This window comes from Crocodylus porosus, unplaced genomic scaffold, assembly GCF_001723895.1.
Source record: "Crocodylus porosus isolate Cpor-Errol unplaced genomic scaffold, CroPor_comp1, whole genome shotgun sequence".
Classification (NCBI taxonomy): domain Eukaryota; kingdom Metazoa; phylum Chordata; order Crocodylia; family Crocodylidae; genus Crocodylus; species Crocodylus porosus.
Genome location: NW_017728940.1, coordinates 1,076,378 through 1,098,245, shown reverse-complemented (window position 1 = coordinate 1,098,245; position 21,868 = coordinate 1,076,378). Strand labels below are relative to the sequence as shown.

General features: G+C 53.6%; 1 protein-coding gene across 6 annotated transcripts in view; it reads left to right on the top strand.

The window, feature by feature from the left end:
- The window catches only part of INPP5B (inositol polyphosphate-5-phosphatase B), a 23,682-nt gene extending 2,200 nt beyond the window's left edge, over positions 1-21,482 (top strand). For 2 of the 6 annotated variants that reach the window (XM_019547913.1, XM_019547914.1), the window contains 17 exons: positions 9,026-9,119; positions 10,188-10,358; positions 11,102-11,203; positions 11,545-11,659; positions 12,043-12,159; positions 12,757-12,944; positions 13,820-13,931; positions 14,793-14,902; positions 15,734-15,869; positions 16,556-16,666; positions 17,547-17,709; positions 17,899-18,134; positions 18,618-18,731; positions 19,183-19,267; positions 19,642-19,769; positions 19,993-20,104; positions 20,473-21,482. In XM_019547913.1, the coding sequence (XP_019403458.1) occupies positions 9,026-9,119; positions 10,188-10,358; positions 11,102-11,203; positions 11,545-11,659; positions 12,043-12,159; positions 12,757-12,944; positions 13,820-13,931; positions 14,793-14,902; positions 15,734-15,869; positions 16,556-16,666; positions 17,547-17,709; positions 17,899-18,134; positions 18,618-18,731; positions 19,183-19,267; positions 19,642-19,769; positions 19,993-20,104; positions 20,473-20,597 (2,219 nt within the window). In that variant the 3' untranslated portion in view covers positions 20,598-21,482. Of the gene's footprint in view, positions 1-1,725; positions 2,124-2,571; positions 2,854-7,731; positions 8,066-8,334; positions 8,554-9,025; positions 9,120-10,187; positions 10,359-11,101; positions 11,204-11,544; positions 11,660-12,042; positions 12,160-12,756; positions 12,945-13,819; positions 13,932-14,792; positions 14,903-15,733; positions 15,870-16,555; positions 16,667-17,546; positions 17,710-17,898; positions 18,135-18,617; positions 18,732-19,182; positions 19,268-19,641; positions 19,770-19,992; positions 20,105-20,472 lie in introns of those variants that run through there. The other 4 variants (XM_019547918.1, XM_019547919.1, XM_019547915.1 and 1 more) reach the window with 4 other exon arrangements.
- Positions 21,483-21,868: the final 386 nt, after the last annotated feature.

Sequence of the window (21,868 nt, the reverse complement as noted above, 5' to 3'; positions counted from 1 at the left end):
CCCGGCGGCGCCGGCCGCGAACCAAGGCTCTGGGCTGCTCTTGCAGCGGCGTTGACCTCGCAGCTTCCCGCTCGCCGCCAGCTCGGCGAAAACCTGCAGCAAAACATTCTCCCCTGACGATGCTGCGTACAAATGGTGGGAGCAGACCTGCGGCTGGCGCTTTACAACGGGGGTCCTGTGCGCTGCGCTAGCCGGGGCCCTGCGCTGCGGCAGGCGTCCGCACAGCCTCTGGCATGTCACTTAGCTTCTTGATCGCCCCTCGCTAAAAGGCGGGTGGTTCCCTCCTGGCCTGGAGCGCTGTGGGGTAAGCGCATTGAAGCACGCGCGGTGCTGGGCGGCAGCACAGAGGAAGCGAGCAAGCGCTCCAGTAACAGGAGCACCATCCTGCCCCTGCACGTGGGCTCGGGCCACCACAGCGGGGTTCACTGCTCGCCCTGCTCCCGGCTAACAGCTAGCAACGCGCTCGGAGCCTGCAGGAGCTCTTTGCCTTTCCGTGCCGTCTTCCAGGGTTACGGGAGGCTTTTTTCTGCTGGAAGTGATCCAGGCAGCAGAGATCTTTAACAAAAGCCTGTAAATGTAGGAGGAAAATAGAATTAAGAGGCACTGTTTGCTTAACACACTTAGACTGACACTTTCCAGAAGCTGCATTAGACACGCCGTTCTCAGATGAGCTACAGCAATAAACGGAAAGCGAATGGCTCGTGCATCACAACAGCCGGTTATGTATCATTGATATCAAAGTGGCTGAAGAACTGCAATTAGAGCGCAGCGTTAAATGGATCAGCGTCAGGCTGGCGGGAGGTTTCCGCAGGGGTCTGGTGTTCGTGCTTCTGTGAATGATTTGGATGCAGATGCAGAAACAAGTGACAAGCGGGAGATGCTGCAGGCACCGTGGGGGAGTGGAGCAGCCCCTTGAAGGGAGTGGGGAGCCGTGCACTAGAAAAGCCCCTGGAGAACGGGAGGTTGACAGGGCAGTTGTGTTGCTGAGAAGGATCCAGGGGTCTCGGTGGGAACAGCTGGACGTGAGTCAGCAGTGTGCAAATGCAGTTTTGGGCTGCTTGAGCAGAAATCGCAGCTCTACGTTGCAGAAAGCGATAGTCCTACTCGACATGGTGCCAGCCAGGCCTCAGTTGGAGTCCTGTGGGCAGTTCATAGAAACGAGGGTGGGAAGGGACCCCAGGGGGTCCAGCCCCCTTCTCCCAGCAGGACCCGTCCCAGCCAAGACTTTGTCTACCTGGGTCTTAAAAACCTCCAAGGATGGAGACTGCACCCCCTCTCTGGGGAGCCTGGTCCAGTGCTTCACCACCCTCCTTGTGAGAGAGTTTTTCCTAATCTCCAACCTCAACTTCCCTTGCTGCAGCCTGAGCCCATTGCTCCTTGTCCTGTCGACCGCCCCACTGAGACCAGTCCTGAGTGCTGTGTTTTAAGGAGGCAGGTGGCAAAAACAAGGGGTGCCATCCAGCCAAGAGAGGGGCGTTCGAGAGGCCGAGGTGTGTTTGTTTCGGAAGAAGGGAGGTTAAGGTGGGACACGGCAGGAGCTTTCAGATGCATGCCAGGCTGCCCGAAGGACAAGGGTAGACCACCGTTCTCCTTCGGGGAGGGCAGGGCAGGAAGCGGCGGGTCCGCACTGCAGCAAGGCAGGCTGAGATCAGCCCTGGCAGAGCGGGAAGGCAGTGCAGCAAGCTCCCCGGGGCGTGATGGGGTTTTCGAGAAGAGCCCTGGGGGCACTTTCTTGGGGTGTTTTAGGAGCACTGCATCATGTAGGGGGTTGCTCCCTGGCCCTGCGGGCCCCATCCATGTCCTTGTGTCTGGGCCAGCCCCTTGCCAAGCCCTGGATTGTCTTTACAGATTCCTGCCGCTGGGTCAGTCCGTGTCCTAGACAGGCCGCTTCTGCACGCCTCGGGAGTTAGAGCCTAATAAGCCGTGGTTTCCTTCTCATGCACGCAGCCTCTTATCTGAGCTTGTGGCTGGGAGGGTGGTCACGTGAGTGTCATCTCCTAATTGCCTCCCGCCTTCTGCCTTCCTGTTTCTCAGGCTGCTGTGTTGAAAACCTGTTTGCAGGGGGTCATTTCATCATAGGGTTCAGAGCTGCATTTCTGGGCCTTCGCTCCTCCCTGAAAAAGGTATGACTAATCTCAGGCTTGGTCTGTGGCTGGAACAGACAAAACTGTCTCATGCTGGAGCAGATTACTCTTCTGCCCAGACGGGGATGACTGTGCTGGTCTACTTACATCCACGCTTGGGCAAAGGGTCTTGCTCGAGCGCTACGGAGGGAGGGCAGTTTTGAACCCCGAGGTCCTTTCGAGGATGCAGCAGGGCTCTATATAACGTGAGCACTGTTAGCTGCACAAACACGATTCGGGAGATCCACCCAGAGGTTTCAAACAGGAATCCCCCCTGTTAAACACGCTCCACCTATGGGCTTTCTGAGATCTGTGCAGCAGAAACGTTGCTGTGTTGTTTTTCCCTGCACCTAAGAGCTGGCTGCCCCGAGTCTAACAAGGGGTGTCTTTGGGCTTTCAGTCTAAAGAGGTGGAGCCCCCCCCGTTCTAGCCCTTGGAGGTGGCTGCGCACATCTGGTCTGCTCCAGGTCTTGGTACCTCTGAAAATCAGGCCAGTTACCATCAGGAGGGAGGGACTCTGCCACGGAGAGGCGTGTTTGCAAACGTCTCCCTTCTCGGTGTCCGGAGCTGCGTGTGCTCCAGTTCAGTCCCGGAGTTTGACCTGTGTTGTTTCCTCTCGGGGAACTTTCCCCGGGATGCGGAGGGGTGTAGTGCTGCCAGCCCCCCGAGGAAAGCACCGCTCCTTTTCTGTCAGGTGAAGGTGTTGCTGGGGTGGACCGTCCTTGCGTAGGTAGGTGGGAAGCCCGCCAGGTGCAGTTTCTTGGCTGTTTGCAGTGCCCTGCTCTGTGAGCTGCTCTCAGGATTCAGGCAGTGCTGGGGTTTTTTGGTCTGCTTCCCTGTGCAACTTTTTGCATCTCAGCTTCCTGTTCTGCAACGTGCGCCGGAGCACAGCACTTACATCACCCACATCCTGGGGCCCTCTGTGACCCCAGGGCCCTGATCTCCCGTCGCTAAAATGGAGGTTGGTTCCCTCCTGGCCTGGAGCGTTGTGGGGTAAGTGCATTAAAGCGCGCGTGGTGCTGGGCGGCAGCACAGAGGAAGCGAGCAAGTGCTCTAGTAACAGGAGCACCATCCTGCACCTGCACATGGGGCTCGAGCCACTGCAGCAGGGTTCCTTGCTCGTCCTGCTCCCGGCTAACAGGTGGTAGCAGGGCAGAGCAGGTGCTTTGCAGGAGAAGGGTCCCTGTGTGCTGGATCAGCTCCTGCTGAGTGGAAGGGCTCTTTTGACACCTGTGGGAATTGGGCTGGCCCTGGGTGTCGCTTGGTGGTGGCCCAGTCCCTCTGCTAGAGGCACAGGGCCCCAGTGCGGGTCCCGGTGTTTGCTGTGACCGCTGCTCGGGTCTGGCGGAAGCCCCGTCATTGCCAGAGACATGGTTTTCTCTGGAGGGTTGGCCACTGCAGGCCCTCTGACCCATGCGCGCAGCACGTCTGCTGTGCAAGAGGAAGCAAGGGCTATATTTGCATGGAGGCTATGCAAAGCAGAGCACAGGAACTTTTGCAAAGAGCTGTTTGCAGTTGGGAGGGTCCGGCAGGACAGGCTGAGGCTCCCTCTCTTCCCCAGACTCTCTTGCAAGTCAGAGTGTGTTTTGCAAGTGAATCCATTTGGCGTGACAGGAACGTAGAGGGGTGACGGGAAGAGCTGTGGAACTGGTTTCGTTTTCAGTCATCGCTGGCCACGTGTATGCTCCAGCACCCTCCTTGACCCGCTTGTTACAGGCCATCGTCCCTTCTTTGAGGGAGCCCTGTGCTCGGTCTCCCCTGCAGTGGGGAAGGTGATCAGGTGAGGGCCGGCCTGGTTCGTCGGAGGTCCGTGGGGGACCGGGAGTAGAAGTAGACATGGATCATTCCTGCACCCGCTTTCTAGCTCCAAACACCTATCGCGCCTCTCCGGTTTCATGGAGATCTTTATTCCCTCTAGATGAAGTTGCTTCAGAATTGCACTCCTTCTTTTTCCTTCTCTGTTTTTCAGTTTTATATCCTCTTTTTCTGCTGTTCCTTCTCTCCCGGGTTTAACTGCATGTGATAGCCTGTGCTTGGTAGGACAGCATGGGACGGTCCGAGGGAAACTGAGATGTCCCATCTGACCTGCCCTCTGGATAGCCTTGAAGCAGAAAACACCTTTGCTGGTTTGGGAGAGATCTTGGCGTATGTATTTTTGGAGAGGGAAGTACTGCTGTGTGCAAGCACGCCGCCCTTGGCTCGGTGCAAATCCCTACCCCTATCTCTGAAGCACAGCAACATTGTCGTCCCTGCCTGTGTGACTCTTGGGGGGAGGTTTATTATCGGAGCCAGGGATTAGACCTTGACAAAGTTGCTGTTTCAAGGTTTTGCTCTGTTGTTTTCGAGTCGGGCAGTTTTCAGGGTTGTTCTTCTCCTCCCTCCTAATAGCTAGGGTGACGCCAGTGGAGAATGCTAATATACCCGGTGTCTGGAGCTAGCACAGCCTCCGCCAGTTGCTGCATGGGTGGCAAGCCCCTGTCAGCGTGCTGTCTGGAGTCCTGGTTTGGAGAAACCTCCAGGTACAGTCCAAGCAGACCCTCCCCAGCCCTAAGCTGTAACGTAAGGAAGGGCTCCCTTGCCCCTGCTTCCCTGCAGGGACTGGGCACTTCCTCTGCTTGCTTTCAAAGACGGTAGACATTAGGGCTGGAAGGGGCCTCGGAAGATCATCGAGTCCAGCCCCATTTCCTTTGCTATTCAGTGTTCATAGTGACTGGAGGGAGGTGTTGGCTGGCATCAGTTGGCAAAGCTAACTGAATTCAATGCACAGAGTTTGGAGCCGAGGTTGATCTCCTGAGACGCAGGCTCAGTTGTTTGGCTGCAGGACAGTCTTTGAACTGCGTCTTTACTGCCTTTTAATAGAAAGCGCCTCTTTAGCCCTTAAATCCATTTAACTGCAAATCCTGTTCGCCATTCGGGCCCTGTGCACGTTTCTTGCCTCACAAAGCAGCTTTCTGTTCGCACAAGGTTTGCATGGGAAGCACGGGGCATTGCACCGTGGTCATGCACTCAGCCACTTACCTGTTCCTGACATCAGCCGCCTCCTCCTTGCCCAGGCTCAAAAGTCTGTCTGGCCAGGCCAGCCAAGGATGCGAATGCTTCCGGCTTCTTGGGTCAGGTCTGCCCTCGTGATGTCTGCCGGCTCCTCAGGCCACAAAGTGGTTGGGATCTGTGGTGTAGCTGCTGCAATACTGGCAACGCGGCTCTACTGATGTGGCTCCTTGCTTGCGGCAGGGATGGCTTTATCCCACCTGCACAGAGCGTGTCCGCAGGAAGAGCACTCTGTCTGCACCGCGCACACGGGTCCCTGCCCCAGCCACGTGTTCCCGGCATCGCTGGAGCCCGCCAAGGCAGACAAGGCCTTTGAGGTGGTGTTTGGTTCGTGCCTGCAGCGTGGCATTGTGAGGTGGTTTCGGTGCTGCTGTTGGAAGAGTTGGCTGGAGCCAGCGGCTGTGTGGATGGCGGCTGGGAAGGTGCAGCAGTCTTCCGCCGGCTGCAGGGCTCACTGCGGGAAGGATGAATTTGAAGTGATTTTTTTTTCTTGCCTTCCCAGCTGTGGCTTCGCCCTGCCCACATGCTGGCCAAGGGGACGAGGTGAACCCAGAGGCTCAGAGACTGAAAGTGGCAGCTGGCTGGTGACGCAGCCCTGGGGGCTGGGGCTGGCTGCAGGGTCTCCTCGGGAAAGTGTGCAGGGCCCCGGGCACCGCTGAGTGGCTGACTTGCAGCCTAGGGAGAAGACTTATAGCGCTGCCCCAGAACAACCGAAGGACTTTTCACTCGTACTTCCACTTAATTCGTCACTGATGCGTGTCTGGTTTTTCTGGTGCGAGGGAGCACCTGAGCCGTTGCCACCTCTCCCTGGCTTGGTTTGGGGGTGGTTTAAAAGGCTCCAAGCTGCTCTGCTGGCTTTTTGGTGCCTGTAAGCCCACACCAGGGGCAAGTGTGCATTGCTGCTCCATGTCAGGTATTCCCCAGCATCGACCTGTCCAGTTTTAAGGAGGATGAAATGCTTTGGAGGCTCTCTGAAGTGTCCAACAGGAGTGACTACATCCTTCCTCCAGGCTTCTCCCAGGGGAGGCAGCATGGGGTGCGGAGGCACCTCCTTGGCCAGCTGCTAATTATCAACCTGGGCTGATAATAGCTTGTCAGGAGTCCCCTGTGCTTCTCTTCCAGCCTGGCCCATTTTCATGCAGATGAGGGCAGGGATTGTTGTTGGAGATGGGAAACAAGGTCCAGCTCCCGGCTTGACCCTGCATGCAGCAGGCTTTGCTCCCTCGCAACCCGGGCTATTTGCACGACTCTGTAGGGGTAAAGGCACCAATGCAGACCTGGTCTGTGCCCTAAAGAGAGCGGCCCTTTGAGAACATCTTTGCTGGTGTCTCTTCTTACTTGGCTTCCTGATGGAGCCAAGCCATCACTCCGTCCCTTTCAGGAGTGGCCCTACTCGGATGCAATGTGGGTTTTGGCTGTGCGAGCATAAAGGAGTTTGATGAGAATCAAACACCAGTAAATCCTGCTGCCAAGTGTTTGTTCTCAGGGGGCTTTTTCTGTGGGCAGATGGAGGCTTCCCAAGATGAGGACAGAGATTTTCCGGTCTGCCGGTTCTCAATACCCAGGTGAAGCCCTTTCCATTCTGCATGTGGTTTGAATGAAGGGCCTGGGGAGCAGACTGCAAGCCTGATAACATCTTAAGCTTCTCCACCATAGTGATTGCAGCTCTGCAGAGCTGAGCTCTGCCTTTGAGTGAGCAGAGCTGGTCTTTCCCTGTGCTCATTTGGTGCATAATCTCAGAAACAAGCCCTGTGTTATCAGGAGATGTGGGTGTAGCCAAGTTGCACACACCCAGCCCGCTTGGGTCTGCAGCAAAAGAAACAAACCCTGAGAAAATCTTCCCTTTTAAGAGTAGTTGGTCACTCAAGCAAGTGCTGAGCGCAGTTGGCGCAGAGGCATTCGCAGTGAGTGGGGAAGACCTGGCAGTTTGTGAGCAAGGTGTGGGGCAGCTCCTCTGGTAGCAAGGCTGAGATCCGGTAGGTAAGACATTGCTTCCACTGGGGTGGGGCTGGCTTTGCTCCGGAGAGCTGGGTTTGTCCCCGGACACGAGTGAGCTGGTGCTGGCAGCAGATGCACGTGCCCTCTGGAAGTGAGGGGCATGGCCGTGCCCCTTGTCCCACTGTTTCTTGCCTGGCAGCGGGCTCAGCAGAGGTCCCCAGCCAGGGTATTCGGGGCCTGCTCTCCCCGCTGCGCCAGGAAGCCCTCCTGCACCGACCGGGGTGTGCGTGCTTGCTCAGGGCTGCCCAAGGCCAGCTAACTCCTGGACTTTGGTGCCTGCTGATGTGATTGCGTAGGCGTCGGGAGCAGCCCTGATGTTGGCGCAGGGGTGACAGCAAGCAGTGCCACCCTCTGCAAGCCAGCCCGCAGTTATGAGCCAGGGAAAGATAGCACCGCGTCCGGCAGGCTGCGTTACCCCAGGGGTGATTCCAGCCTGCTCCTGAGAGCGGGCAGTGACGGTCAGCCGGGTCTCGCCACCCGCACCCAGCGCAGGGAAGAATTCGACTCCCTGCCGCCCAGCAGGTAGCAATGCTACAGCCGGGGCCAGCCCAGTCACGTGCGCTCGTTGCAAACATCTGGTTCCCACGTTCTTCGCTTGTCCGTGCTCCCTGCAGCCTCGGGCTATTTCAGAGCACGGAGGGCTTAGCTATGGGTGGGAGCCAGCACGGCGTGGAGGAGGATGCAGGCGAGTAGGGGTTGGGAGCAAAGGTTGCTCGAGCAACCTGCGTTTCCTGCTCTGAGCCTCATCAGCGAGTCAGCCGGTGACCTGCCTGCCTGGAGTCTCGGATGGGAAGCGGACCCTCCGGTTCTCGGTGCGGTGTGTGGTGCTGACCCGCCTGTGGCAGCACCTGTGCTGCATCCGAGCCCTCCCTCGTTCCAGGGACACCTGTGCAGAGGTGGTTTGCCCTGCTAGTCTGAGTCAGGCAGAGGCAGCCCAACCCCTGGATGACTGGTTCAGGGAGGCTGCTGTAGTCAGATGCTGGGGCTGGGCTGGCAGAAAGAAAGTTTTTGTGTGAAATGGAAAGATGCAGGCAGAGGGGGGCTGCCAAGAGAGGTGATTAGCAGGGTCGATTAGTCTGATTAGGCTGTACAGGGCACTCGGCACCTGCAGGTGGTGGTCCAAGTGATGGGCTGAGAATCAATATAAGCCCCCCTTCTTCCCCTGTCCTCGTGGGGGCTGCTGGTGTTCAGAGGCGTGATATCTCTGGTAGCGAGCATGGCATTTGCTGGAAGCTTGTCAATGAGTCAGGTTTCCTGAAGAAATGCATGGTATCCTTCAGATAAGTGGCAGCTCGCAGGGCTTACAGGACTAAAATAGAGTCAGCACAGCCAGAAACGCCCTCTGCGATGGTGCTGGAGGCAGCGGGGTATTCCGGTTTGCCAGGTTTGTGGATCTTTGGGTAATAAGTAAAAAGGGCCCAGGCTCGGTTCCTGGGGCATGGAAACGTGAAAGCTCTGGCCTTCCTGAGCCAGTTAGCCTCTAGGTTGCTGCCCTGCCCTGCCTTTTCCCACGAGAAATTTGATTCCTGGTTGCAATGCGGTATTCTTCCAATTGTGAGTCCCAGCTACAGCTGTATTTGTCCAGTGGGCTTTCATGCATATTTCCAAATTAGAAGTAAATATCCCCATGCTTTTTTAAACCAGCAGAACTTCTCTGTGCTCAGGGGTTGTAGCTGATATTTGCAGAGATCCTTTAGCCTTGCTGCACCCGGAGGAATTCAGTGCTCTTAAAATAAAAGCCTTTTTTTTTTTTCCCTGGGAACATGGGAAGGCACTCGGCTGATGGTTTCCTTGCATTTGTCGCAGCCTTGAAGCATTTCAGGGAGGGTTCCCTTTCCCTGTGCTTCTTCTTTCAGGAGTTGTTGGGTCTGAAGACATCAAGCAGAACGAGAAAAATCTGGCAGTGAATCAGAGCTGGAGCCATGACAATGCTGATAAAGCTGCCCTCAGGTACAGCAAGTTTTCAGTTCTTTACCCTCTTTGATAAGGAGGTGGCAGGAGCGGGAGGTGGCAAAGGGCAGAACACGCGGGTTGTGTGCATGGACTTCTAGCATTTTGCATTCTGACAGTGAAGGGTTTGCTACAGACAGAGAGGGGGATGCTTTGCATTAGTTGATGGCAGGCCCAGGGGGACATAAGCCAGGTAAATGGCTTATGTATCAGTGGAGGCAGAGGGGGAAGAAATAGAAAGCTCCTGCAGTGACTTCTTGGCTTGCTGTGGCTGGGAGGAAGAACCTCTCACCTCCCCCTACAGTCTGGCCTGCCAGGCTCTGAGTGTGCAAGCCCTGGTGGGATTGTGGATCCAGTTGTGTACACACCAGTGCTTCCATCACTTCCAAAGGCTGAGGGTGGAACGGGGTAATTTTGAGATGGAGCCCCTGGGTCCCCGCTGGAACAGCGCTATTACCAGTAATATGCAATGCATAGCAAAACCTGTCTCCTAGACTATCACTAGTATGTCTGTCTTAAAATAACAGAAAACTAAATAAAGCCCAGTTCTCCTGCATTTCAAATGCCATCCCGCCACCCTCTCTTCCCCCTCCCTTCATCAGGGGAGGGTTTCAGGCCAGAGGCTGGCTGAGCAAACAGCTTGCCCTTCTCTTGCTGCAGTCAGGGATTCTGGGCAGAGGCAGCCCGTCAGCGATGGATTCACCTCCCTGCCCTAGTGCAAAATGCAGTTCAAATTCTGTCAGCAAGATGTGTGAGGCCTCATCTCCACTCACTGGCTGCACTGATTTACCTCCGCTTTTAAATCCATTTAGTTAAACTGGTGCAACTCTCATGTATATTCAGGGACTGCGATCTCAAGAAGGGCTAATCCTGGCCTTGCAGTGTCATATGCAGCTTGGGTGACCCTCTGTGGGAAGAGTCTGACCTAGGCAAAGCAGGTTTTCTGTAGCAGGAGTGATCCTTGCGTTGAGCACGTGTGTGCACGCATTCGCGTGTTAAAGGTCTAGACTCTAAATTGTGCAGTGTTAGGTAGAGCATGAAAGGGACTTGTTTCGTGTTTTGTTACAGGCAGAGTAAACCCAAAACTGAAGTCACCAGTGCGATGGTGCGGTCTTCCACCATGATGGTTTCAGACAAGGCTTCCCTCTTGTCCGTGAAGAAATTTGAGCTAAGAGATACTATCGTTAAATCCCAGCTTGTGCAGAAGGAGGATTCCTATACCTCCATCCAGAACTTCAGGTAACAACCCCTCTCGGGAATAAACATGGTGCTGGGGAGCATGCATTTAGTCATAAGCCTTGTCTAAAATCAACAGCATTTGCAATTTTACCTGCAATTCAGAGTGGAGGGAGACTTGGAAGAAAATACACTCCATCCCCTGCCACTTAGCAGAGTCTTCCTGCTTTCTAATCTGTTCACCCAGCTGCAGAGAAGAGTGCTCTTATTCACAACAGACTCTGTGCTCCAGTCCGTGCTTGGTCTCATTCCAGATCCCGTCTCGGGGGGCATCCTCTGCTTTCGACTGGTTGTTTATTTGTCTGTTAGTGGTCAGAGGTATCCTTGTAAGTGCCTGGTTCTGAAGAGACCGTTCATATGGAAGAGGTCAATCCATGCTGAGCACTTTATTTTGATTAAACTCCCTTTGAATGAGCTGTTCTGTGGGTGAAGGAGCAGTTGTGGTGATCTTTCCAACCATGTTCGGCATGGTTTTGTGAAATGCATGCATTCCCTGTGGACTGTAAACGCACTGCTCTGTAAAATGATGCGGAAGAGTTGCCGAAAGTCTTATCCCTTCATCTTGGTGACATGACTCTCACCCTGCTCTGTTGTAGTGCCCACAGAAGCAAGTTCCTCTTAAACATATTTGCAAAGCCACATAGTTAAGGGATCTTGCCTTTTCTGCTCAGAGCCTCAGGCAGTCCCAGCAGGTTGCAGTTTGGGCCTGCAGGTCTAGGTTTGAGTGACTCCAAGCCCCTTTGCAGGTTTTTTGTCGGGACATACAACGTCAATGGGCAGTCGCCCAGAGGGAGCCTCCAGCCCTGGCTGAGCCACGACATCGAGCCTCCGGACATTTACTGCGTTGGGTAAGTGCATCTTCCCCGCCAGCTCCCACCCAGGGGTGCATGTGTGTAGCCTGCTGATGGGCAAGGAGGGTTGAAGTGAGTGTTTGCATCATCGACACTGGCTGCTATTCCAGGCGCGTTTGTTCTCTCCAGAGACTCCGTGGGGCTCGGACCCCTTCATGCCCTGCTATGGTTAAATCAGTGTAGCACTAACGGGAATTCAGCTTTGCACTAAGCACCTAGTTAGGATTTGGTTCTTTAACTGATCCGTCACACAGTGAATATGTCTCTTCCCTGGAGGCAAAGGCTGGAGAGTTACCAAGCCAAGTGAATACATCCATGGGTTCCTTCCTCTAACGCAGTTTCCAGGAGCTTGATCTGAGCAAAGAAGCCTTCTTTTTCAATGACACACCGAAGGAGGAAGAGTGGTTTAAAGCTGTAACTGATAGTCTTCACCCCGGTGCCAAGTACGCCAAGGTAAATGTGAAGGGAAGGCTGCCTGATCCCGTCTCCTTGCCTTCGCCTGCTCCTTGCTTGTTTCCAGCCACTGGACATTGGCAGGACTGGGGTGCCTGCAAGGGCTTAGTGCCTTTTGGGGCTGCCTGCCTCCCCAGGCAGGGTTTCAGGCACTGGTCACTTTTCCAGGGAAGCAGCCCAGTCTCTCCTGTCCTGTGCTGAGCCATGCCATAGGGATGCCCAGGCATGGCTCCTGCACCGTGCCAGCTTGGTACAGCAGCATGGGGTCTGGTTCATGGCACGCTGCTCCGGGTTCAGCTCCACATGGGGTGAGGGGCCGCGCAGAAGCAGCCCTGGCTCTGGCTCTATTTCCAGGCTTGAATGTTACAGGGATTGTCTTGCAGGTGAAGCTGATCCGGCTCGTTGGGATCATGCTCCTGCTCTACGTGAAGGCAGACCTTGCGCCAAACATCTCGGAAGTGGAAGCAGAGACCGTGGGGACTGGGATCATGGGAAGAATGGTAGGAGGGGCAGGGGCTGAGTAATCTCTTCCCTGATCTCATGTTGCAGTGACTCCCTACATGCAGCTCTCTACTAATTATCGGCTCTCCCCATCCCACATATGACAGCAAAAGGTGCAGCTTGCAGGGAGAAGCACAGAGTTCCGGGGGCTACCTCCCCTGTGGGTCCCTGCTGAGTGAGACTGAAATAGGCTGCAGCTTTTCCCATACTAAGTAGATCAGGGGAACCGATGTGACTTCCCTTCCCTGGAGGTGGCTTCTTTGGCTGTCAGGATCGTGTGGCCCATCTCTCTGACCTGGGAACTTCATCTCCATTGATACTGCAGGCACTGCGTGGCAGAATCTGCCTTTGTAAGAGGCAGCTCCTGAAGTGGCCACTGAATTCTTTGCAACTCCGCTCTGTTTCATAGCTGCACTATGCATGCCCCAGTCCTTGCGGTTCCCATCTAGGGAGAGCTGAACTGGTTCACGGCACTGATTCATAATTAATCCCAGGGCTTGTGCAGGAGTGCAGGGGCTTCTTGTGCAGGCTGTTTCAGCCCCCGTGGCTCCGCTGTGCTGGGGAGCCTGCGACCAGCTCCGCTGCCTTCCCCGCAGGGTAACAAAGGCGGAGTGGCAATCAGGTTCAAGTTCCACAACACGGGCGTGTGCATGGTGAACTCCCACCTGGCCGCACACACCGAGGAGTACGAGCGGAGGAACCAGGACTTCAAGGACATCTGCTCTCGCATGCAGTTCTGCCAGGCTGATCCCAGCTTGCCCCCCCTCACCATCAACAAGCACGAGTACGTGTCCAGGTCTCCATCCCTGCACCCACCGGAGTTCATGCTTGCCCTTGGGTTGTGGCAGGAGGGGAGATGGGCTCTGTGCTCTCTGCTGTTAGCCCCTTGCTGGCAGGAGTCTGGGAGGTGCTGGGGTAGCTCAGGCCAGGGAGCCCGGAGCTCCTTGCTCTGACCCCCACTGCAACGCAGGCTTTGGATGACTCCCTCACCTCCATGTCTCCCTCTTCTCAGCTGTGAAATAGAAACAGCCTGTAGCCGTTTCCCCAGAGGGTTTTTGAGGGTTTGCTAGTTTGCTTGGAAGAGCAAAGCCATGGGCTGAGCGCCAAGGGCTGTTCTCTGATTCAGTCTGCTGGCGGCTGCCTCTCAATTCATGCTAACAGATAAATTTGTGGGGCTCTCACCTGGACATAACCTTTCTTGTACCAAATGCTGTGCTTAGTGTGTGAGAGCCTCCATCCATGGTCTTGGGGCAGTCTCTTGCATGTGACACTAGTGGGTCAATGTGGCTTACAAATGGGGGAAGCAGGCATGAGTGGGCTGCCTGGCGTCTCTGGGCTAGTAGGGGGCAGAGCTGGAGGCAGGATTTGGGTTTCCAAAGCCCCAGTCCCTTGGAGGGCTGGGTGCTCTGGTGCCAGAAGGGCTCAGTTATGTCTCAACAGCAATTACAATGAACATTTCTGAGGTCTTTGTTTCAAAAGCCAGCACGAGGAAGTGGCTGGGTTGGTGGTTCCCTGTGTTTTGCTTGGATTAAATCGGTCTCAAACTCTTGCTACCTTCTGTAAATAACCTGCAGACATGGGTAGAGCTGGACTCTGGCTGCTTTGGGCAGCATAGTGTCAGCCTCTTCATGCTGGCCCCTGTATGTTGTCTCCTTGCAGTGTGATCCTGTGGCTGGGAGACCTCAATTACAGGATAGAAGAGCTGGACATGGAGAAGGTGAAGAAGTTTGTGGAAGAGAAGGCATTTCTAGCCCTTTATCAACATGACCAGGTACAGATGAGTCTCCTAGAGGGGCAGCTGAGCCCCTGCCTCTGTCTGCTGATTTCCCTGTAGCCTGTGGCTGCATGGTTGGCCCTGGGTGTTTGTGAGCACAGCACATACATGTATGGGAGGCTGCTTTTTGGTGTAATATCCATTCTGTGGACCAGTCTGATAGTATCGGTGCCCCCGGCACCTATTTTCAGTATGGGCCAGAATCATCCCTGCAGCTCAGCCAGCCTCTGCACATGCTTTGTACAGCAGGTCACCATCCACCCCGCTCCTGGATAGAGCTTTGTGGGGAGGGCACCAGGGCTTAGGAAGAGATGCCTCCTCTCTAAGGCATGGGGTAAAAACTGCTCAGACAGGGAAGGGGGCTTGCTAAGCGGGGGGGCTTTAACTCCTCACAAAGCTGGCTTGTACAGCATGGTTACAATGACAGAACAAGGAGCAATGGTCTCCAGTTGCAGCAAGGGAAGTTGAGGTTAGGTATTAGGAATAACTTTCTTACAAGGAGGGTAGTAAAACATTGGAACAGGCTCCCCAGAGAGGTGGTGGAGTCTCCATTCTTGGAGGTTTTGAAGACCCAGGTAGACAAAACCTTGGCTGGGATGATGTAGTTGGGTCTGGTCCTGCTTTGAGTAATGGACTCGATGTGACCTCCTGAGGTCCCTTCCCACCCTCATTTTCTACAATTCTGTGAATGGCCTTGGTGAGGTTGACCAGCACCTTTTAGATGAAGTGTGTGTGTGTGTGTGTGCAAGCGTGCACTTCTCCACAAAGCTATGCCTTTGTCCTTTTTGTAGCTCCAGAACAACTTATGATTACATACATTTACATTTCCCACCTCTCTTGGCTTTCCTTCTGTACTAGCTGAAGAGGCAGATGGATGAGAAAGCTGTCTTTGAAGGCTTCACGGAAGGAGAGATTTCCTTCCAGCCGACCTACAAATACGACACTGGCTGTGATGACTGGGACACTAGGTACGTGAGCTGTGTGCAGGTGTCGCCTCCTCTTTATTAGCTCGTGTCCATGTCTCCCTTGAGGCGGTGAAAACAAGCTAAAAGGGGCATTAGACCCAACTTACTGGAGGAAGGCAAAAAGTTTCTGATGCGAGCCTGCTTCCAAGATGAATGTCTCTGGTCTTACTTGTATGCTGTTTGGATGAATGAGAATCCCGTCTCTAGGTTTGAGGGCACTTGTGCTGATCCCATCTGGATTTCCCTAACTCTTGCCAGTAATAACATTTTTTGAGATATTGGAAGAAGCTTCCTATATGAGGAGCTTGTTTTTGCCCTGTCCAGGCAGACTTTGGGGGGTTATTTTGGGGGCTGGCTGTAGAATCCCATCTGCCATGGCCTTTGTTGGATGTTCTTTGTTGTACTGGGGGCGGTTCTGGCTGGACTGTGGACACTGCCCACAAGAGCCCGAATGATTAATTCTGTGCAGCAGTTAGAAATGTCAAGGGGAGAACTTGTAAGTTTAAAATTGGGATTTTAAACTTTTTGTAAAGTTCCTGTGATCAGCGTGGTTCCAAATATTGGTTTTCAGGCAGTGTCTGAGGACAGGCAGCCCTGGGCCTTTGTGTGAACAAAGGGAATGGTGGGGCAGAGATGCCCAAGACTGATCCAGTTTGCCCTCTGCAGCTTTGCACAAGGAAAAAAAGGGATGTGGGTCCTGGGGAAGCCCAGCTCCATCTCTCCCACAGCAGCATCCCCACCCCCACCCCCGCAGCCAGGCCACACTCTGCCCTGTTGTCTAAACTGTGCTCTTTTTCCTGGGGGAGGTCTCACGTGGCCGTTCTGTGGTTTCAGTGAGAAGTGTCGTGCCCCAGCCTGGTGTGATCGGATCCTCTGGAAGGGGAAGAATATCACTCAGCTGAGCTATCGCAGCCACATGGCTTTGAAGATCAGTGACCATAAGCCAGTGAGCTCCATGTTTGAAATTGGGGTAGGTGCCTCTCGACTGCTAGCGATAGCTGGGCTAGGTCTGTCCCTCCGATGGGGGGAGTCGCTTCTGCTGCTTCCTCCTCTTCTGCGCTCACACTTCCTGGACCTCTGCCCCGATAACAGCACCATGTGCAGGGGGCGTTGTTCTTAGCAGAGCGCCCGTTTGATAACAGCCGGTTGCTCTTGGTAACACGCAGATGAAATCAGCTGCAAATGTCAACCAATGGCTTTTCATGAGCGTTCCCTTGCACTGCAGATTTCCACTGTTTTGCCCGTTTCCCGAGAGACGTGCAGTGCAGGAATGTTTCGTTAGCCGACAGGAGAGTAACGGACTGAGGGGCCTTGAAGAGCTCATCCCAGGGCTGGCTGGCTGATTCATTTGCTCGCTAAGGCAGGCAGTGGGGCCCAGGAGGGGACAAATATTGGCTCATTAGTGCTAGCCCATTTCTTTCTCATCCTGCTGTGAACCTGCTCCTCGCTAATCTGAACAAGTCTTTTGGTGAAGTCTGGCTGTGGATTCAGTTCAACTTCCTTGCAGTAGCAGCTCTGCATCAGTGCCCTGCGTAGCTCTCCACTCTCCATGCCAGCCCGCTGTGAAGTCAGGTTGCCCCGTAGTCTGCAGGCTATCTCCTAACCCTCCAGCAGAGACTCAGCAGGTGCTTTTTGCTATGTATGTGTCCCTTTCAGGTGAAGATCGTGAACGAGGAACTCTACCGGAAAGCCTTTGAAGAAATAGTGCGCTCGTTGGACAAGATGGAGAACGCCAACATCCCATCGGTGACCCTGTCCCAGAGGGAGGTAGGACACATTCCTGGGCTTCCCCTCTTGCTTCTTGAAGGAAAGCCTAGGTCCAAGAAGAAGTCCAATAATGAATTGTCAGGACAGGCAACAGGAAGCCAGGACTCCTCTTGTCTCTTTCCAGGCAGCTGCATAGCTCAGAGGACTAAGCAGAGGCTGGGTATCAGGGCTTTTTAGTTCTGTTTCATAGATGTGTGGTGAGGCCTGAGGCCAGTTGCTTGCCTTTCACCCCTATATTCCCTCGCAGCAAATGGCAGAGATCATGCTGACCCATCCGACAGACTGGCTCGGTGGTCCTGGACTAGCGCAGGCAACGCGGGATTCTGATTCTTGGGCCCTGGATAAAAGCAACCGTGCAGCACCCCACTACTTCTGCAGGGTTCTGAGATGCAGACACTTTCCCACAAGGCCCCAGCAAAAATTCACAGCCCTGCCATTCCCCAGTCAGGGGAGCGACAAGATCACAATAGCTATCGCTTTGACTTGCTTTTGGAAAGCATAAGACCTACTAAACCCAAGTTGGCAGGGCACGGAAAGGAGTTTTGCTGAGCAGCTGTAGCTGTAGGGTGAGACTCCAGTGGGGCCTCCCTCCAGTGGGGCATGGAGAGGTAGCTCCTCCCGCCTGCAGCTCTGGTTTCAGGGAAGGATGTGTCTCGAGCATGCACAATGGACATGCACGATCTTGGGTCCCTGTGAAGGACAGGTGGAATCACAGTCAGCTTTGGGAGCTGAGTGTTTCATCTGGGTGGTTTATTAACTAAGTGGTAGTGCAGGGAGCTCCGAGGGAAAACCTTTCCCTCCTTGCGGAGGTTGTTGGTAGGGGCATTTGGCTCGTGAAGATGATTTGGAAGAGGCTGACACGGACGTTGCGTGTTCCCAGTTCTTTTTCAAGGATGTGAAATACATGCAGCTGCAGGTGGAGAAGTTGACCATACGCAACGGACAGGTGCCCTGTCAGTTCGAATTCATCAGCAAACCGGACGAAGACACCTACTGCAAGGAGTGGCTGATCGCAAACCCCTGCAAGGGGTTCCTGCTACCGGGTGAGGCACCTTTCAGAAAGTTTTGCTTCCACGTGCTCACCCCCTTTGAATCCACGGGTAACATGCTTTTCTTGGCTTGTTGTCCTTGCTGTCTGGGGCACATCTTGGCCCCTACGCATGTCCACTGTCTGGAAGGACTCGTTAGTTTAATGACTGTATTTACCATGCCTGTGTTTCACTTCCCTGCAGATTCTGAGATTACAGTTGAATTGGAGATGTTTGTTAATAAATCAACAGCTACGAACTTAAACTCTGGGGAGGATAAGCTCGAAGACATCCTGGTTTTGCATCTCGACAGAGGGAAGGATTATTTCCTGTCGGTGACAGGAAACTATTTGCCCAGCTGCTTCGGGTCTCCCATCCACACACTGTGCTACATGAGGGACCCGATCCAGGACATGTCGGCAGAGTCCATCCGAGATCTGGTGTGTTAGTGACAGGGCTCACCTGAGGTCTGTTACTTAAGTGTCCCAGCATCTCCTTGTCATACAGCATTAATGAGCATTTGTCTGGTTTTCTTTTCCCTTATCCCGGGATTTATCTACACTGATTACATTCAAGTCCCCTGGTCCCATACACCCAGGGACTGCACCTGGCCGACATGCCTTTGGTGCTCTAAGGCAGCACCTTCATGTCTCCCCTCAGCTCTTCTTCTTGCTCCGGTTCCCCATGTAGGAGGGTTTGTGCAGGCATGGGCTGCTGTTGCTGTGCTTCCTGGGTGCTGTCGTCTGTGTGGGCTTGGGTGTATTTGCCTGTCCTGTCAGATGGAAGTCGCCCTTCCCAGGTGCATGGCAAGTGAGCCATGGCTGGACCAGGCGGCCTTGTTCTTAACTCTGAACCATAAGTCTGACCTGCATGTCCCGTGGGGCACTTGCCTGCCTTGAATAAGCTGGTTTGCTTCTTTCCAGACCCTGATGCCCCTGCACATGAGCGGTGAAGCTTTCCAGAGTGAGAAGCCTTTGGAGATCCCCAAAGAGCTGTGGATGATGGTGGATCATCTGTACCGCAATGCCTCGCAGCAGGTGGGCAGCCTCTGTGCCAGAGACATGCCCTCATTGCCCATGGGCACCTAGCTAAGCTTTGGGAAAACGGACTGGGAATGAACTGCCTTGGCTGGAGCCGGCAGAATGAGCCCCAAGTGGGACGGGCTCGGGAGGTAGTGCTACCTCATGGGTGTAGCAAGGAAAAGGGTGACAGGTGGTATCATATCTGCTCCCTCACCCTGGCTGCAATGGGGTTCTGTACAAACCACCCTGACATGCTGAAAGCACCTGTTTCCTGCATCTGAGCTTTGTGTGGCAACACCGTAGCCTGGGCTCGACCTACAGCGCACCCAGGCAGTGCCTGCCTTGCACTCGTCTGGTGGGGGGAGCTGTGGTGTGGTCTGTGGGTACCTCCTGGGGATCCTGAGGTAGCCGGGAAAGGATTGCTTCCCTCCTCGGGGCTCCCTGTAACACTGCGGTGCCCTTGCAGGAGGACCTGTTCCAGCAGCCCGGCCTGCGTTCTGAATTCGAGCATATCCGTGACTGCTTGGACAAAGGCACGCACGACACCCTCCGTATCCTTTGGGGAAACATTTGGTGCAGCTGCTTTTGTGTCTGGGGCAGGGAGCAGCTTTCTGCTTGGAGCCTGTATGGCCCTGTGGGCTCCCTTGTTAACGTAGCCCCCTCATTTCTGGCCACTGAGGTGTGTATCCCTTTAGTAACAATAGGAACACGTGGCCCTGTTTCTGCCTGGGCGGTGCTCTCTGGACCAGTGACGGTGCTTGGTCTAGGAATGCCAGGCTGCTTATGGGTTCAGCGTGCTCTGCAGAGCCACGGCACTAAGTACAGACCACAAGGTGAGACCTTGGCAGTGATGAAAGCTTCAGCGGGGATGTTAACAGACCGGATCCAACCCCATGACCTTTTCCTTTAACCATCCTTGGCTCAGTTGGCAGCAACCATTCTGTAGCCGAAGCCTTGCTGCTTTTCCTGGAAAGCCTGCCAGAGCCTGTCATCTGCTACGAGTTCTACACCCTCTGTTTGGAGAGCGCCAGCAATTATGTGCTAGGCAGACAGGTAATGCAGGGGCTGCTGGGGGGGGCATTACTCTTCTACAGCTTTAGCCGGAGTTTGATTATCCTGTGCTGGACGGATAGCAGTGCCAAAGAAATCACCGTCTCGTGGCACAGGGAGGCTCTTAGCACTGAGGCTTTTCTAGTTGTGTGGACTCTTAGGGCTGGCATCTAGAGTGTTATTTCTGGTGCATGTTTTCACAGCAAGGCGCTCTCTCTCTTTCTAGATTGTCTCCAAGCTGCCCGAGTGCCATAAAAACGTGTTCAAATATCTGATGGCATTTCTGCGGGAACTACTGAAAAATTCAGGGAAAAACCGCTTGGATGCAAATATTCTTGGTGAGGCAAAGAAAGTGTCCAGTCGGCTCCTGGGGTGGCTGTGCACTGTGCAGCGTGAATTATAACCAGCTGAATGTTTCTCTTAGTGGCTTCTCTTGTGTTTGGCATGCATTTTGCAGTTATCTGGAATAGAAACTGTAGCCAGAGCAGCAGAAAGCAGTGTGTTTTCTTTCCAGAAAGCAGAAACCCAGCAGTAGGAAGAGTGTTCAACGTTTCCCAGCAAGGGAAATGTTCCCATGGCCAACTCTGCCCTTCTCAATCCCCCTCCCTTTCTGCAATCAGGACCCCTGTACCATGCATGCCACAGCTTTGTTTTAGGGGTAATGCCTGATCCCCGGTGACTGATGGGCTCTTTTGTTTTTATGCAGCTAGTATATTTGGTGGCTTGTTGCTTCACCCTCCTCCCAGCCAGCCCAAGCCTGACATCACTGAGAAGAGGAGGGCCCAGCAATTCATCCATCAGTTCCTCTTGAGAGAAGACAACTCCCCATAGACTCCAGTTGCAGCTAATCTGTTTTTAGATGAAGATATTGAGTTACTGTAAAATATTTTTGTACAGAGTATCAGCTTTTTTCAGGATTTTACAGTATTTTATATAGAGCACAATCTATTATTAAATACAGATCAGACGTTTAGAACCAGTCACTGTATTAACAAACTGTAAAGAACACTGAATTTCTAAATAAGCTTGACAGAAACCAGCAAAGACACGCAGGAACTGACATTTTATACCATATTTTAATTATTTAACTTGTATTAAACCATGGAGTTTTAAAGTTCCTTTTTATTTATAAAGCGATAGCCATCTTAGTGCACTTTCTCGGCCTGCCCTTCACCCCATGTCCCTGGTGACAGGCTTGAGCTTCTGGGTCTGTTCATTTGGATTAAATCTCATTTGTTCAACGGCACGAAGCCAAGCAAGACAAGAGCCACAGAGCGTTGCCAGGTGTGTCTCAACCTCTGCACAAGCACGTTGGGGGCTGCAGAGAGCTTCGTTTAGGGCCTTGGTGATGATGCAGAAAATTGAAAGTGAAGACATTAGCAATTCTGTCTCTCTGCTTGCAGGGACTATGAACATGCTATAGTCCAGGCCTTAGTAGATTAGCTCCTTGCCTGAAGATGTTCATGATGCTGCCAGGGCAGTGACAGTTGGCAAGCACTGTGACCTGAGATGGCACTGCAGGGACTCTGAGCATACCGTGCCAGTGCCACCTTGGAGGTGAACTTGCAGTATCGACTAGAACTGTTAAGCTTTGTGCAGTCCGGTTTAAACGTTGGCGAGCTAGGCAGCAGATTCCAGTGTGCTGTACCTAGTCAGGACTTTCTGTTGTGTAATTCTATTTTGACGCTATAAATCTATTTTAACAGTGGTTGCAGCAAGCGCTTGTCACACTTCCTCCTCTGTGGGTGCAGCTTCTTCCAGTGGTCTGTGTAACATGGGTGTCCAGTTCTGCTGTGGTTTGCAGTTAATGTTTTCTCTGCCTTATGACCTTCCCCTTCTAGATGCTATTTCCCCTGAGCATACATTAGTTTGAGGAATTCCTCGTCCTGCTGGCTTTTTCACAGCTGTGTCTATATTTCTCTCAAAGAATAAGAATCGAGGAAGCCTGTATTTTGTTACCTGCATAGGCCAACTTCACTGTTTAACTACCACACTAAACCCTTACCAGCTCATGGTAGTGGCGAATTTGGCCGAATTATTCTAATAAGGCTGCACAAAATGTGGCTTATGTTTTTAAAATACAAGTCTGCCATCTCCCTCTT